Raw genomic sequence first — 17,987 nt, 5'->3', positions numbered from 1 at the left:
AAATACATCCTTTGAAGTAGCAGTGATTCTAAACCCAACCCAAGAGTTCATTATTTCCATGTCTTTCAGTGAATATTGCTACATTTAACTGTTACTTTCTGGTCACCAGGTGGCGCCGCATCCTAACACTATAGTATTTACTGTGTGAATCTAAGTTTAGACTCATTGTTTCTCTGTTTTTAACATGCTAAGAATCAAGAACATCATCTAGATGCCACTAAAGATGGAATCTTCCCCAGGCTTCGTTACTGCGATACTCCTCATACTCAGTAAGTCAAGTGATTTAAACTTTTTACTCTTTTTATGTAAGAAAAGCCTTGAGCCCTAAATTCAACCAAGAGCTTTGTCTTTAAGGTAACATACATATCTGTTTTATTTTTGTTTTTTCCTCCAGCAAGGACCCATGGAGACTCAGTGACACAGACAGAAGGTGAAGTGACCCTCTCAGAAGAGGATTTTCTTACTATACACTGCAACTATTCAGCTTCAGGGTACCCACCCCTGTTCTGGTACATGCAGTACCCAGGAGAAGGTCCACAGCTCCTCTTCAGAGTCTCGAAGGACAACGAGAAGGGAAGCAACAGAGGTTTTGAAGCTACTTATGATAAAGGATCCAGCTCCTTCCACTTGCAGAAAGCCTCGGTCCAGGAGTCAGACTCGGCTGTGTACTACTGTGCTCTGGGTGACACAGTAGTGGAAACCACAAGGGGAGCTGAGCACAAACTCATCACCAGGGCCTGACTGCTGAGCTCCTGCCTCTGAGATTGCTTCGGTTCCTCTGCGTTGTGTGCCTCTCCATCTCTCTGGTTTGCACAAAATCATGTGGACAGTCACAGTGGGAGAACAAGAAGTAGAGTTTTCTGTCTTTGATTCTTGGCTGGGACTAAAGTAATTTCTGATGCAAAACTGCCTCAGGCAGAGTATGAGACCCCCCAGTAAAGCCGTGTGACTAAGAAAGTTGTCTGCTTGTTGTAGGAGATGAAGTCTGTCCTCCACTTTTTCTTCCACAGCTCTCTGGTAGAGCTGGCTGCATTATGTAATTGCAGGGAACAGGGTGCTCTGGGAAAAGGGACATCTATATAATGTCTTCAGAAAGTATGGAGGGAGAGTTGACAGAAGAGCCCAGGGTCCCCAGTCCTAGGATTCCTATGGAGAAGGAAGAGGAAGATGGTAGGAGGACAGAACTGGCCCTGTCACACAAGCACAGAGGGGAAAGGAACTTCAACTGCACGGAGAACTTTCCCCTTTGCTGTTAGTAAGTTCAGGCTGAAACTCAAACACAGTTTGAGGAGCAAGGGTGAAAGTTTTGAGAACTCCAAGTGGCTACATATCACCTGGCTGTCTAAAAATCCTCAGAAGTAATTTCAGTGCTTGGGAAAGAGCAGCCATACAACTTAATGCCCTATCACATAAAATACATGCAGTATAAACCAGATGCTGTCTACACTCTCAAAGTGTTTAAATGTCATTTTGTTCCTTCTAGAATACAATGCTAAGTTTATGCTGTGATATACAATGTTCCACAGCATTTGTACAGATCTGACCTGTCAACATAAGCGTTTTGTGGGAAAAGGTGCCAGCTCTATTATAATTCTATCATAGTCCTCCTGTTACTCTATCATAGTCCTCCTGTTACTCTGTCATAGTCCTCCTGTTACTCTATCACAGTCCTGTTACTCTTTCATAGTCCTCCTGTTACTCTGTCATAGTCCTCCTGTTACTCTATCATAGTCCTCCTGTTACTCTGTCACAGTTCTCCTGTTACTCTGTCATAGTCCTCCTGTTACTCTATCACAGTCCTGTTACTCTGTCATAGTCCTCCTGTTACTCTGTCATAGTCCTCCTGTTACTCTGTCATAGTCCTCCTGTTACTCTATCATAGTCCTCCTGTTACTCTGTCATAGTCCTCCTGTTACTCTATCATAGTCCTCCTGTTACTCTGTCACAGTCCTCCTGTTACTCTGTCACAGTCCTCCTGTTACTCTGTCATAGTCCTCCTGTTACTCTATCACAGTCCTGTTACTCTGTCATAGTCCTCCTGTTACTCTGTCATAGTCCTCCTGTTACTCTATCACAGTCCTGTTACTCTTTCATAGTCCTCCCATTACTCTATCATAGTCCTCCCATTACTCTATCATAGTTCTCCCATTATTCTATCATAGTCCTCCTGTTACTCTATCATAGTCCTCCTGTTACTCTGTCATAGTCCTCCTGTTACTCTATCATAGTCCTCCTGTTACTCTGTCACAGTCCTCCTGTTACTCTATCATAGTTCTCCCATTATTCTATCATAGTCCTCCTGTTACTCTATCATAGTCCTCCTGTTACTCTGTCATAGTCCTCCTGTTACTCTATCACAGTCCTCCTATTACTCTATCATAGTCCTCCTGTTACTCTATCATAGTCCTCCTGTTACTCTATTATAGTCCTCCTGTTACTCTGTCATAGTCCTCCTGTTACTCTTTCATAGTCCTCCTGTTACTCTATCATAGTCCTCCCATTACTCTATCATAGTTCTCCCATTATTCTATCATAGTCCTCCTGTTACTCTATCATAGTCCTCCTGTTACTCTGTCATAGTCCTCCTGTTACTCTGTCATAGTCCTCCTGTTACTCTGTCATAGTCCTCCTGTTACTCTGTCATAGTCCTCCTGTTACTCTGTCATAGTCCTCCTGTTACTGGCATAGTCCTCCTGTTACTCTATCATATGATGTTGGAGTTCCCTCTGTATGTTGTGATTACCATTAATGGAGAAAGAACTGCCTTGAGCCAATAGCAGAGCAGAGTAGGGCAGAGCAGAGCTAGGTTGGGACAACTGGGCTGAATGCTAGGAGAAAAAAAGGCAGAGTCAGAGAGAAGCCATGGAGCCACTGGAGATAGATGCTGGGAACATTACCCAGTAAGCCACAGCCACATGGCAGTATACAGATTAATAGACATGGGTTAAATTAATAAAAGAGCCAATAAGAAGCTAGAGCTAATGGCCCAAGAGATAATTTAATTCCTACAGTTTCTGTGTGATTATTTTGGGTCTAAGTTAGCCCAGATTCTGGGAACCAACAAGTGGTATTTCCTCCAATAGTCTTAGTCCCCCCGTTACTCTATCATAGTCCTCCTGCTACTCTATCATAGTCCTCCCGTTACTCTATCATAATGCTCCTGTTACTCTATCATAGTCCTCCTGTTACTCTGTCATAGTCCTCCTGTTACTCTATCATAGTCCTCCTGCTACTCTATCATAGTCCTCCTGCTACTCTATCATAGTCCTCCTGTTACTCTATCATAGTCCTCCTGTTACTCTATCATAGTCCTCCTGCTACTCTATCATAGTCCTCCTGCTACTCTATCATAGTCCTCCTGTTACTCTATCATAGTCCTCCTGTTACTCTATCATAGTCCTCCTGCTACTCTATCATAGTCTTCCTGTTCCTCTATCATAGTCCTCCTGTTACTCTATCATAGTCCTCCTGTTACTCTATCATGGTCCTCCTGCTACTCTATCATAGTCCTCCCATTACTATATCATAATCCTCCTGTTACTCTGCCATAGACCTTCCTACTCTTTCATAGTCCTCCTCATATCCTAACATAGCCCACCACTTATTCAATCATACGCCATTACTATCTGCATTATAACCCTTACTTAATTCTTTTTTTCCCATTAACATAGTCCTTTTCCATTTCTACCACAGTCCTTCCCCTAAACTGCCACAGCTCCCACTTACTGTAACATACTCCCTTGCTCTATCATTGTTACTCATTATTCTACTTATGCTGTTGTAACACTCTGGTCATCTCTCTTATGTTGAGACTAATAAAATTGAACTATGCTGTTCACTTGTGTGTCAGTGTGTTCACTGTCAATTTTACCAATTAGAATAAAAATTTTAAGATGTCAAGGTGCTGGTCCTTCGATTCATAGCAGTGTTATTCTTATCATAAAGACTTGTAAATGATTCACTGTAATCAGTTCAGAAATATCCCCTGAATGCATGAGTTAGGAGGCAAACAAGCAAATGGCACTTGACTCTTCTTTGTCCTTTTCCTCTTTTCCTTATTCCTACCTGAGCATCTCTGACTTACTATGTGCTGTCTGTTTGGTTGCATGATATCCTGTGATTCTCTAGGAACTTTCCTTCCATACTCAGATCTTGCTTTCCTGTTCTTGGGGACATCTGTCTGATAATTACAGCTGCTCAGTGGCCTTGCCTTCTCTCACATAACTCAGCTCTCCGTAGCAGCTATAGCCAGAAAGGATGAATCAAACCCTAATGCAAGTATCACAATGGGGAAACTCAAAGAGTAAAAGAAGACATGATTAAAAGAAATGAGAAACTTTAAAATAGCTCTCAAGTCAGGAAATGGTGAGCACAATTTAAATTTTACTTCAAACCAAAGCAAGTTAGAAAGGTCCTAGAGAATTAAAGTAATGACCTTGGGAGACATTTTATAGGAGATTTGATTTTCCTTTTATATTGTATTTATTTATTTTCTTTTAAACAATAAATATAATTACATCACTTTTCCCTTCTTTTTCCTTCCTCAAACCCCTGTCACGGATGTCCCTTTGCTCCCTTAAAATCATAGTGTCTTTTTTGTCTGTCACTATTAGACAAACAGACAAACACAGACACATAGACAGACACACATGTGTACACACACACACACACACACACACACACACCCTCAAATACTCACATGCACACACCTGCCTAAATACATAAATATAGTCTGCTCAGTCTGTTGAGTGTTACTCATAGGTATATAATTTCAGGACTTGTCATTTGATCTTGGTAAGCTGTTACAGGGTTCAATCTGTTTCTAGTCTCAGCACTTCTTAGTTGACTGTAGTTGTTTCTCTATCAGTAGGGCTTCATGAGATTTCCCATTTCCATGTTAGCAAGTCTATTCTATTAGTGTTGTACTTCTTCAGGTCTCGTTTAGATACAGAGAACAAGTGAGATACCCAGTCCCAATTGATACATTCACAACATATCTCCTTAACTTAAGGCTCAGGGCACAGCAAGAAAGAGAAAATGGGAAGGGTGAAGGAGACAGAAGACCAGGAAAGTTGCTGTGAAATTGTGTCTCCAAGAAATGAGAGGAAAACACACTCAGGAGATTTTATTTTTAAAACATATGGTTAAAGGTTACTGTAGTGGCCAGTGAACTAGTAAAACCATCTTCCCATTGCTCTCTCTGCTGAGACTATAAGATTCTTTCCAAACTCACTAGCTACCTCAGTATTCAGCACTAATTTTACAGTAATTCTTACTGTTGAAGTGCACCATAGACTTGTACATGTGTGTCAACAGAAGAAGCACTTAATATCCATGAATAAATATACTTTCTAACATTCATGGAAAGGTCAAGAAGACTGCTTTTGGGAATGCTAACTCACTCAAGAATAATTCAAAGTTCATGGAGCATCTTCTTGTTCATGCCATTGGACTTCTCTGCCAGGGCCCTAGCCCATTGGGTTGGACTCAATGTAAAAGAACCAGAACCCACGTAAGTCTACCATATTTCCCCCAGGAACTCTGTCTGCAAATTCTCAGTCTCCATTGTCTTACTCAGTCAGATTGACTCAGTTCCAGTATGGTTCTGCCCTTTCTGAACAACTCCAGTCTTTCACCTTACAGATTCAACTCAAGACTCAGGATCAGTGGATTAAAATCTCATATCAAAGACACAGCCAACATAGCTCTAGATGGATAGTCCCATAGAAAAAAAACAGAATAATAAAATCCAAGAAAATATGTGCCCATCCAAAAAAATACAACATATTCTAGTGGTACCCAATGAGAAACTGGAGAATTGAATCAAAAAATAACTATGAATATGGCAAAAACAATTTTTTAATTCCCAAAAAGCTATCCAAAAAGCTAATGGTGGATAAAAATGAAATTCTGATTGGTCATGAAAACACAAATAAATGATTTAATTAAATAATGTGGACTATTCAGAATTAAAAAAAAACTTAATTCAATAAGAAACTATAAATGCTGAATATTAGGGTTGTTTGATAAGCTCATTAATTATATTATTCTATATCACCTAAAATTTATATATACATATAATATATTAAAACATTTACACATGCTCACTTATTAATATTTATAATATATACATACATTTTAAGATACATATTTTAAAGAAATATGTTTTATTTTAATGAGATATATAATAATAATAATTTCACTTCCTCTGCTGTACCCAGTGCTACTTTTCTACCTCAGATGCCACACCCTTAGCCTGCCTCTTCTGATTGGCAGAGATCTCAGGGGCTCAGAGGGTATAGTATCCTAGTGGCCTCAGATGTCACTATAGATGTCCACTGGATTCACTGTGGAACCCTCTGTCCTGGGACTATGAGCACTTTTCTTCTCAGTTGAATACCTTCATCTCACCAGGAAAGGCTTTACCTTTCTCCCAAGTCAGGAGTCACCTGTCTGAGACTGCTTCCTATGTGTAATTGAGAAGGTAGATATCAATGTCTAGCTCCTGCTGAAAGATAGGTGTATAGTGGACAAAGCATAGTGGACTGAATGCAGGCCAAGTGAGTGTCTGAAATCTTGCTAAGTGAGCTTGAAAGTTAAGTGGTTTGTGACCTCTTCCAGTTTAGTGACCGTAGACACAGAACCAAGTCACAACTGTGAAGTTTATATCCCCCAAATGCTCATCTGGGAACCACATGAAAGCATTTTAGTCACCAGAGATAAGCCTGTTAAGGAAAGTCTACCCTACCTGTCGGCTGTGGCTGATAATGAAATAATTCAAAATTGTTTTCTGGGATGTGCTAATGAGCTAATGTCCACCTGTTTTATCTATCTATCTATCTATCTATCTATCTATCTATCTATCTATCTATCTATCTATGGCTCTCTACATCAAATATTTATACATAGCCCTGTTCATTTTGACTGTCCTTGGCTCAGTATATCATGGACTGGTAAAATCTTCATAAAAAATTTCTTCAACATGTACAGATCCTGTTATTCTGTGGGGCATCTGAGTAGAGATTTTCTCAGAAACTGAGTTCCCCCCTTAACTTTCCAGCCATGTGGGGATAAATTTTTTAGGTAAAAAATGTTTAGTTGTGACAATCTTGATTCACAAACTTGGAGATGATACCTGAGGGAAAGAGGTACAAGCTCTGAGTAAATACACTGAAAGCACCTGGGATGCTCTTCAGAATGTGGGACCATAGTCCCCTGGACAAACCCCAGAGTGTATCTAAGGGTGATGCCTTCTCAGCTTCAGCCCATCTTCGAATTAACTAGCTAGAGAAATAATGGCTCCATCCTTTACATCAGTTGCCATTGATCTCTGAGGGGGTGGGGCTAAGAAAGAGTTAGAAGAGCACATACAGATGGGAAAGCAAAAGTGAGCTCCTGGAAACTGCAAGTTCTTGTTCCCAGAAGAAAATTTGGATGAACTGGTGGGAAGGCATGGGTGGAGACCTAAACAGGACTAATAGTGGAAAGGAGAAGACACAAGCTCAATAAAACTCTATAGCCAAAGTCCAATTAGCTGATTAGCTTCAAGGACCCTCCCATTTCAGTAGATAAAGCTTATACTTTTGCTTTTTCCACAGTTCCATATTCTGTCTTTCTAGGATGTTCTATTTATTGTCTGTCTCAGGGATGGAACTCGTAACTCCCCTAGATGATCACCAGCATCCCTGCTGTGAATGTTTGTTACTGGTATATGGAGACTTCTAAGCACTTCTAGCACCACCATGCTAAAGAAACAGATAAACAAATAAAATCTATACTGAGGATCCATCTTACCCCCAAATAATGGCTATCATCAAGAAAACAAAAGGCAATGATATTGTGAATGTGATAAGAAATGAACATTTATGTGTAGTTGATCAGAATATAAATTACTGCAACAATTATGAAATTTTGTGTGATATTTCCTTGATAGAAATCCAACCAAAATATAAATTCCACATAACCCAGATTTAGCACTCCTAGCTATGTGCCTAAAATAATCAAACTCAGTATACAATAAGGTTATTTGCACATCATGCTATTTTGATTCTATTTGCATTAACCAAATTATGAAATTAGCTCAGCTGTCCATCAGCAAGTGCAAAAGAGGGAAATGGGGAGTGAATATGAATAACATATTTGATATGTGTGTATTAATGTGTTATAATAAATAATAATTTATATAATTAGTACTACTAATAAAAATAAATAGTGACTGGAGAGATGGCTCAATCAGTGAAGTGCCCTTCTCACGAGCATGAAGAACTGTGTCCAGATCCCCAGAACACATTACTATCCAGCACTGCACCCACATCTGCAGACCTAGCACTGGTGAGGACATTGCCACTCCAGTCTATGGAGTTCACTGACAAAGCAGCCTGAGATGATGAGCTTTATTCAGTGAGAGACTCAGAGACAATTTCTCCTGTGTCCCTTTGTATCTGTGTGAGAGAAGGTGGGCATGGAAGAAGAGAAGGACTTCTTGACAAAGCAGGACAATCTAGGACAATTTTTTATAATTGGGTGAATAGAGTTGTTTGATGCATCTTAAATAACAAAATGAAAATGTTGAACTTTGACCTGTACACACGTATGCATCTTTCAAAGACTATAGAATATGGCACCAACCTTCTTCAGAAACTGCTCTTGCCTGAACTATTTGACTGGAATTGCACAGAAAAATGACTGCTGAAGTTGCCTAAAGAAGGTGAGATTTTTGGGGGGGTTCCTGCTTCATGAGTCTGCCAGACATTCTTCAGGACACAGAGGAAAGTGACTGACAAACTGCCAATATAGATGGAACTGGTTTGAAATTTCCTGCTTCATGGAAATGTCTGCCGGATACTGGGGTCTTTGATGGCGTTGAAGAATAAATAGTTATAGGTTTCCTTAATTATGATAAAGATAAAATAGATATAAATATTGTAATTGTAATTTTTGTTGATAACTGTTTTACTATATGTAATTTTACTGTGTTAAAGTTAAAATCTTCCTTTTTATTTGAAAAGTAAAAATGGTGTGGGAAGTCCTTGTGTTGCTTTTATTGCTTTTATTGGTTAATGAATAAAGAAGCTGCTTTGGTCAAGAGCTTAACAGAATATAGATAGACTGGAAAAGATATAGAGAGAGTAGGCAGAGTCATGTAAAAGCCATGTAGCCCCACCAGAGACAGATGCCGGATGGAACTTTACCCAGTAAGCCACAGGCACATGGTGATACACAGATTAATGGAGATGGGTTAGTTTAAGATATAAAAGTTAGCCAGAAATACACTTATGCTATGAACCAAACAGCATTGTAATTAACACAGATTTCTGTGTGATTACTTTGGATCTAAGTGGCCAGGAATGAATGAGTGGCCTCCCCAACAAACACCCACTCATACGGATGTGTTCACAGGTAAATGTACATAAAAACAAGCACACACATAATACATACAAAAATAAATATATGAATAAATAGACAAATACATAAAATGTAGCTAGGCTGTGAGCTCAAGTTATATATTGTATTTCATATTTATTTTTTTGGGTTTTTTTTTTTTTGAGACAGGGTTTCTCTGTAGCTTTGGAGCCTGTCCTAGAACTCCCTTTGTAGACCAGGCTGGCCTCGAACTCACAGAGATCCACCTGCCTCTGCCTCCCGAGTGCTGGGATTAAGGGCGTGTGCCACCAACGCCCGGCTTGTATTTCATATTTAAAGGATGATGCAGAATTTCCTTCTGTACGATATGAATATGTTTTATTACCATTAGTTAATAAGAAACTTTTTTGGCCTATGGCAGTGATGGAGGAAGGTCATTGGTTAATTAATAAAGAAACTGCTTGGCCCTCATAGATTAGAATTTAGATAAGTGGAGTAAACAGAACAGAATGCTGGGAGGAAGAGGAAGTGAGCTCAGACACAATGCCTCTTTTCTCCAGGGCAGACATGATGAAGCTCCGACCCAAGATAGACATAGGCTATAATCTTCCCGGTAAGCACACCTTGGGGTGCTACAAACATTAATAGAAATAGGTAATCAAGATGTAAGAATTAGCCAGTAAGAAGCTAGAGCTAATGGGCCAAGCAGTGTTTAAATGAATACAGTTTGTGTGTCGTTATTTTGGGGCATAAGCTAGCCAGGCAGCCAGGACCTGGGTGGCAGGAACACAGCCCGTAGCTTCCTACAACATGGCAGGGCAGAATAGAGGTAGATGGGAAAACTAAACTGAATACAGGGAGGAAAAAGGCAGAGTCATTCAGACGCCATGTAAACACCCAAGAAGCAAGATGTGAGTTAACAAACCTTGAGCCTTATTATAAAATAATAAAAATGGGTTAATTTAAGATGTTAGGTAATAAGATACCTGAGCTAATATACCAAAGAGTATGTAATTGATATTAAGCCTCAGACTGTTTATTTTATATGTGGCTTCTGGAACAGGCAGGCAGTAAAAACTTGGTCCAGACAGACCAGCAGGTCAGAGAATATTTATAACTACATCTGGCACCCAATGTTCGTCAATGTGCATCCTTATAAAGCCTAAGGAATCTTAAAAAGAGGGCTTCTAGAACCACAAAACAGGAGTCAACTGGAGCTTCCTGGTGGCCACAATTTTTCAGCTAGGCTCTGTTTGTGACCTGAAAGCAGAGGTGTGGCCTCTTTCAGAGATGACTTCCTGGTTTGTATTGGTTATAGAAACTGTTCTGACTCTTTTAGGAGGCTCAGCTACAGAGAACTGAAATGGGATTTGTGGGTAGAGTGCACAAACTGCTTAATCGTTACATAGACCTGCTGCATCACTGGAACTGGGGTGGTGAACATGGCTCACACAGCTGGGCGGTGAGCATACCTCTGTCATATTGGATGGGATGGAGTCAAAAGGTAAAGCCACAGAATTAGCCCTGGCCTTTCCACTTAGCATTTTAAATAATCTCCTAGTCAGAAAATGATTTCAAATACACAATAAAGACAGATTCAAACAAAAGGCCTCTAAATGGGTCACAATGTGTTTGATAAATATTCATAGGCTTGACAAAGAGAGATAAGAGATAGCATCATAGATAAATAAAGATATTTTATTTTTTACAAATCTTTTTTATTATAGAAAAATTTATATAAAAACTGATGATGAAGGAACAATATAGGGGTTATGAGCTTATACACAGAAGAGATAAAGAACATAAACTATTATTTGATTGAGAAGTTCTTCAGTAATAGTATAGAAAAGTGACTAGTGAAATAGCTTTCAATTGCTGAAAATAAGTTGCCATTTGATGAAAATGTTTGGAAATGCGCACACATACATAAACTTGATCAAATGTCTCAAATTTTTCATCTGACTAAACCATTGCTTGTTTTAGTAGTTTACATAGTGCACTTAAAATTTTTTTAACTCTAAGGTGGGTCCACCAGATGGCAGCATCTTCTCAGAGACCCAGATGCAATTTCTCACATGGTCTTTTGTATCTGTGTGTTGTAGGGGTGGCTAGAGGGAGGAGACATGTTTCTGAGGTAGCAGTGAAAACTAGCACCTTCTTTCTAATTGGATGAACACCTTGGGGTTTTTCTCTTTTTATGCATCTTACAGCAGAAGATTTTGAACTCCCCAAATCACAGCCCCTTTGTTTTGATTGAAGTGCAAATCTTCAATGAAAACCATAATGTATCTCTTAAGTGTTTCCTTAGTGGTACTCTGGTTTCAACTATGCGGTGAGTTTTACCATTGCTATGGGCACATAAAAATACAATACGGGAGGGTATTCCCTTCACTTGTTTTAGGAGGGACGGTAGAAATACTAATGTTCTCATGTTGAAACAAAAGCAGGTGGGAGGCCCACGGAAAGGCCATTTTGAGGTGTCTGTATCCATATGCATCCAGTTATGTTTATCTGACCTTTGTCTTTCTGCACAGGGGTGAGCAGCCAGCAGAAGGTGCAGCAGAACCCAGAATTCCTCAGTGTCTCAGACGGAGCCATGGCCTCTCTCAACTGTACTTTCAGTGATAGTGCTTCTAAGTACTTCTTGTGGTATAGACAGAATCCTGGGAAAGGCCCTAAGATGCTGATTTCCATCTTCTCCAATGGTGAAAAGAAAGAAGGCAGATTTACAATTCAGGTCAATAAATCCAGCCTGCTTGTTTCCTTGAACATCAGAGACTCCCAGCCCAGTGACTCAGCTGTCTACCTCTGTGCAGTGAGCACACAGTGCTCCCCAATACACCTGCAGCCAGCACCCAAACCTACAGGGCCTCAGCAAAGTCTGAGCTAGAGTACAGAAAACAGGATGGAGAAATTCTGATTATTCTCCTTCTATTCCATATGAAATGGAAGGTAACAGCCAAAGGAGGGTTGGTTTAACTTACATGGAAAATATTATTGTGGGAATGAATGTAAAACATATTCATGTAGCCCAAATGTTTTCCACTATATTTTAGTTGAAAAAATTATGCATTTGCATTTTAATTAAGATTTAATATCCACGATTTCTTTTCAGATCCTCTGTACCTCCACACGACATCACACCTACTTTTTTATCATTCTCTTTAGCATACAAATGGGCAAAATTAACAAACAAAAAACAAAAGAAAGAAAAAAAACAAAAGAAAGAAAAGGCACAAGAAACACACATACAGAGGTGTATGTATTCTTGTTAGGGTTCAAGGAGGAAGGAACAGTACCTTGGCATATTGGATGCAGGGAATGTCACAAAGTCATACCATGAAATAGGACTCACAAAAGAGAGATTTACTGTGATGGGGAGGACTAAACAGAGGCTGCCTCTGGCCAAGGGTAGAAAGGGAAAGGAGGACAGACTGTGAAGGCCCTGGCTCTTTATAAAGTGTATAGTGTGTGTGCATAGGGGGAATATGTGACCATAGTGGAAATGTGTTACTGAAGGTGGACTTGGGGAGGGTGGAGTTTTCCAACACACATTAAAACAAGATCTGTAAAAGCAGAAATCTGGATATGATAATACATAAGCAAATGACCAGTAATACTTTTTAAAAGCACAAAGAAATATGAAACAAAGCTTCTACAAAAATACCAGTGAGTTACTTGTGTTGGCTATCTATTGCTAGGAATGGGACATATCTTTGACTGTGGTTTGTATATTCAGTGAGACTCTATTGGAGAAAAGTAATTTTTCCTTCATAAGCACCTGTCCATTGGAGATACCTTCTTAGTTAGGGATGGGAGCCTGTGTCCATATCACCCTCTCAACATTGAAACCATGTTGACCAAAGTTTTTGTCCCACCCAGTCCTGTAGTCACTCAGTCCCAAAGAAACACACAGAGACCTACATTAATTGTAAACTGATTGACCTATTAGCTCATGTTTCTTATTAACTCTTATAACTTATATTAGCCCATAATTTTTGTCTGTGTTAGCCACGAGGCTTGGTACCTTTTTCGGTGAAGCAGTCACATCTTGCTTGCTCTGTGTCTGGCTTCCTCCAGGCGTGGGTGACAACTTCAGACTGAAACTTCCCTCTTCCCAGAATTCTCATTGCCCCACCTCTACTTCCTGCATGGTCACCTGCCTATACTTCTTGCCTAGCTACTGGCCAATCAACATTTATTTAAAATACAAGTGACAGGGTACAGACCATTGTCTCACAGCAGAATCACATCTGGCTTGAATCTGTGAAGACTCTGCTCATGCTGCCACAATCTCCATGAGTTCTTACATAAATAAGTTCTGTTGTCATCCACCACTTATGGCTCTTACACTCTTTCCACCTTTTCTTCCATGGGGTACCCTGTATCCCAATGGGCAGGATGCCATCTTTTTATAGGGCACAAAAATATATACATTGTTGCCGTAATACAACATTCAAACTACTTCTCAAGAATGAGGAACATAAGTTCAGTAGTGAAATTAAAAAGTGATGATCAAAATCCTGTTCCCTGGTGGGCATTCAGGGCATAGTCTCCTGTAGGAAGGACCTAGAATATGACAGGTGCCACTCCTGGGTTTAGGTTACATTTCATAAGAAAGACAGCACGATTCTGCATAAGTAATTACTTCTAATCAGTCTGACACACAATGACTTTGACTTTGAGTTTATTGAAATGATTATCTGTAGCAGGCCATCTACGTATGTTATTTTCTTGAGACATTTTTACAATTGATTTTGACTCAATACTCCCTAGCTGACTCTTCTTACAACACATTTGTCATGTTTGCTGTGGAGAGAATAAAGAAATGTAGTCCTTATTCCTCACAGCATCCATCAAACTGTGCAAGCATGGTGCCGTTTGATTATGTCATTCAGATTTTAGCAGTAAAGTAGCATGTGATTTTCTGAATACTGTGGTTTCTAACAGTTTCCTTTAAAATATGTAAGGGGTAAATGTCTCAAACTAAAACAGTTTGTGTCTATTTGTTTACATCTTTATACTCTTATTTTTGTAAAATTCACAAAATTTATGCCTTAGAAAGCATTGGTCTTGCTTAGTATATGATTATCAACCTTTTTCCTAGAAAGGCAGAAAGACAGTGTATGAGAAAGCAACACACTCAGGCTGTGAACTTGTATTTCTGTTTGGCCCCTAGGGGGCACTGCTCTCTAATGGGAAAAGGACTTTTATGCAGGTTAGATCAAAGACAACAAAACCTAATTTCTCCACTATTTAAACACTTGCTTTGACTGAACATATATTAGGTAGAGAAAGAAAGAATCTCAGACACAGGGCTATTGCCAAGACTGACAATACCTAATAGTTCAAACAGGGTTGCTGAGGAGAAGGTTTTTAAATCCCACTGTCTACCTCTCTACTCCCTACGCTGTATTCACTTCCCAGGAATTTCCAGGAAGGAGTGAGCTGCTTCTTGTTCACATTTGTGATCTTGTTTTGCATCCTGAGTCTCAGAGCAGTCCCTTCTGCTCACTGTAGAAAGAATGCTGTGCTGTTTTACTGTGAACAGAGACCTTCCTTTCAGCTGATTTCCCTACACTGCACTGATGTTGCAGGATGATGCAGAGCCCAGTTGGTGCCCCAGCCTGATGGCTGCATCTGTGCATCTGCAGATGAGGAACAGCTACTCATCTCTTGTTCCTTAGAGTCCTTACCTGCGTATGCAACACTCTCACCTGAGACTCCAGTGCCTCCTAAGCTCACACCAGGAAGCCAGCCTGTCTCAGGCATGGAGAGCTTTCAGACTGTGTGCAGAAGGATGGAAACTCCTTCTACCTGAGGATCCTCTGAAGAAGAGACTGAGGGAGCTGGGTGCTCCTCTGTCCTGAGTCACGAGTGCAGAGCTGGACATAAACCACCTAAAATTTGCAGAGTAAGAGGCCAGGGTCTCAGCCTCAGGCGTTCTCAGAGAGTTGGTGGTTTCTGTGAAGGCAACAGTAAAGAAAGTAGAATTTTGGGAAGGCTTCATTCCTATGGGATAGATCTGAGTTACCATGGATTTGTTTCTCGTCTTGCAAAGGAAAGATCTGATTCTGGAATTTACCCAAGTCAAAATTCTAACTTAATTATCTACAGGATTCTCTTTAAGCTGGAGGACATTAGTTGCTTCAACACCATTTGAGACAGTGATGGGCAGAGATGGCGTGAAGTTGACTGTGAGGTATTTTTGAGGAAACTGTATGTTTGCTTTTTATTACAAGTCTCATTTCTCAAGCAGTAAACTTTATGATGAATCCTTTAAAATGCATTCCTTATTGTCATGAACTTGAGTGCAATGTCCCCTGCATTCACCGTATGCAAAAAGCACAGCAGCTCCGCTGCCCCTGTCACTCCGCATGTAGCACTCCTATCTTAACTTCTTCATTCCACTTCCTTCCTATACAGTCATTTAACAGTCAAACAAATTTATCCCACACCTTTGTAATAATGGGAGTGCCTATTAAAATAAACATTACATTTGTTTGAATGAATTAATGATAGCCTCAGAGTGCCCAAAATGTTTCAGTGTCAGCTTAAGAAAGAGAAGTTAAAAAAAGAAAACACTCCCTTTTGTTTAATTTAAGACCAAGCCTGGATTTGAATTCTCTGTTTCTCCCTTTCCCTGACTTCTATAGTTCTACGTCTGTATCTGTCTGTTGTATGAGTCTAAATCTGTGTCCCCCTGAATGCTGTCTTGGGTTTTTTGTTCCTGTATCTGTGTAGGTTTGTCTCCAACAAAGGGATCTGGATTATATTTATTGAATAGCACAGAAATCATCACATGGGAAAGGAATGGAGGGAGTTTACATAAATCTTTAACAGAGTTGTATAAAAGAATAAATCATTGACTCCAACTGACACCAAATGACCCAGATAATAACCAAAGAAGCATTACTAAACATTCTCTATATAATGTCTTTAATATTTCCGGCAGATATTTTATAAGATTGGTTTCAACCTATGTTTGCTGTTTCTATCAATAACTACCATAACATACATGCACATATGCAGGAAGTGTACAGAATTTAGGATTAAGGCTATGCATTAATTTAGGTTATAAAACTTTATTAGAGTGGAAACCACAGCAAGCAAGGTTGGTCGTTGCACTGTTCTTTTAAAAGTATGTTAAATAAACAGGCTGAGTACACTCTGGGAGAGCAACCTGAAGTCTTAAGGAACCTTAAGTCATGTTAATAATTCTTTTGTGAGGTCCAGCAAAATTTCCGGTCTCTTTGAGTGTATGAGATAATTTTATAATGATGTATTTGGCATAACACATATTTTATCTATTTCAAGATTGGGAAATCATTAAAAAAACAGTTAGATGGTTTTTACTTTGCATGATTGGAATGCCTCTCTCTATACTTAATAAAAGTCCTTTTCAGGCTGGAGTAGTATTTTGAGACAGAGTTTCCCTGTGTAACCATTACTTTCCTGAAACTCACTTTGCAGACCAGGCTGGCCTCGAACTCACAGAGCTCCACTTGCCTCTGCCCCCCGAGTGCTGAGATTAAGGGTGTGCACCACGACATCCCAGCCAAGTAAAGATTCTTTACTCAGAACATTCAACTGTTTCCTGGCATGATTGTTTAGTTGTTCCTTTTTTGAAATGTTCTCCACTCACTTGTTACACAGTTAGGACATTTTCTCCTTAAGAGGAAACAAATCCTCTTTTTCCTCAAAGTTCACCCACACTGCCTATAAATTTAGGGTCATCTCAAAATATGCCACACCCCCTCCCACTGTGCTCCACCCAGACTCTCAGCCAGGTCTGCTTTGGTAAGAGCTTCAGACTCAGAAGGCTGGGAGGGAACTCAGCAGTGTTTGACCTGGCAGACTTCCTGGGTGGAGATGACTGGTGAAGGAGGCAGGACACTTCAACAGACATCCTGACACCACAGTCTAGGTGTTGGTTACTTGCTTCTGTTTCCATTATCCAGACAAACACCATGAAGAAGCTGCTGTGCTCTCTGCTGGGGCTGCTGTGCACACAGGTTTGCTGTGAGTCTGGCTGTCCACATTCAGGAGACAAAGAGGATTCTGCTCAGCACAAGGAGGGGTGGGAAAGCAGATGAGGGGTTCTGGAGAGCTCTCACTTTCTCAAAGGGTGTGTTCAGAGGTCTATGAACACTGCATTGATCACCATCTTTGTCTCTTTCTCTGTTTCTAATCAGGGGTGAAAGGGCAGCAAGTGAAGCAGAGTCCTGTGTCCTTGGTTCTGCAGGAGGGGGAGAGCACAGAGCTGCAATGCAACTTTTCCACCATGGGAACCCAAATGCAGTGGTTTTACCAAAGTCCCGGGGGACACCTCATCAGTCTATTTTCCAATCCTTCTGGAACAAAGCAGAGTGGAAGACTGAAGTCCACGACAGTCCCTCAGGAACGCCGCAGCTCTTTGTACATTTCCTCCTCTCAGACCACAGACTCAGGCACTTATTTCTGTGCTGTGGATCCACAGTGCTCCCCACACACCTGCAGCCAGTACACAAACCTTCAGCTGGGTAGGTGTGGCCATTCCCTTTCATAAAATATTCGAATTCCACTACAGAACATCTGCTTAATTTAATATCCCGTTTAAGTGTAGACAGAGTTTTGAGTTTTAA

At 40.2% G+C, this 17,987-nt stretch overlaps 2 pseudogenes and 1 gene segment (V, D, J or C); all 3 read left to right on the top strand.

The window, feature by feature from the left end:
- Positions 1-211: 211 nt before the first annotated feature.
- LOC130884707 (T cell receptor alpha variable 9-2-like) lies at positions 212-741 on the top strand. The segment is given in 2 exon segments: positions 212-269; positions 395-741. Coding segments are annotated over 2 exon segments (405 nt in total).
- A 10,905-nt stretch (positions 742-11,646) lies between these two features.
- On the top strand, positions 11,647-12,248 carry LOC130884706 (T-cell receptor alpha chain V region 2B4-like; annotated as a pseudogene).
- Positions 12,249-17,333: 5,085 nt separating this feature from the next.
- Positions 17,334-17,945, top strand: LOC130884705 (T cell receptor alpha variable 22-like; annotated as a pseudogene).
- Positions 17,946-17,987: the final 42 nt, after the last annotated feature.

The sequence above is a fragment of the Chionomys nivalis genome, chromosome 12, assembly GCF_950005125.1.
Source record: "Chionomys nivalis chromosome 12, mChiNiv1.1, whole genome shotgun sequence".
Classification (NCBI taxonomy): domain Eukaryota; kingdom Metazoa; phylum Chordata; class Mammalia; order Rodentia; family Cricetidae; genus Chionomys; species Chionomys nivalis.
The sequence above is the reverse complement of the archived record's forward strand: the minus strand, read 5'-3'. Positions and strand labels throughout refer to the sequence as shown.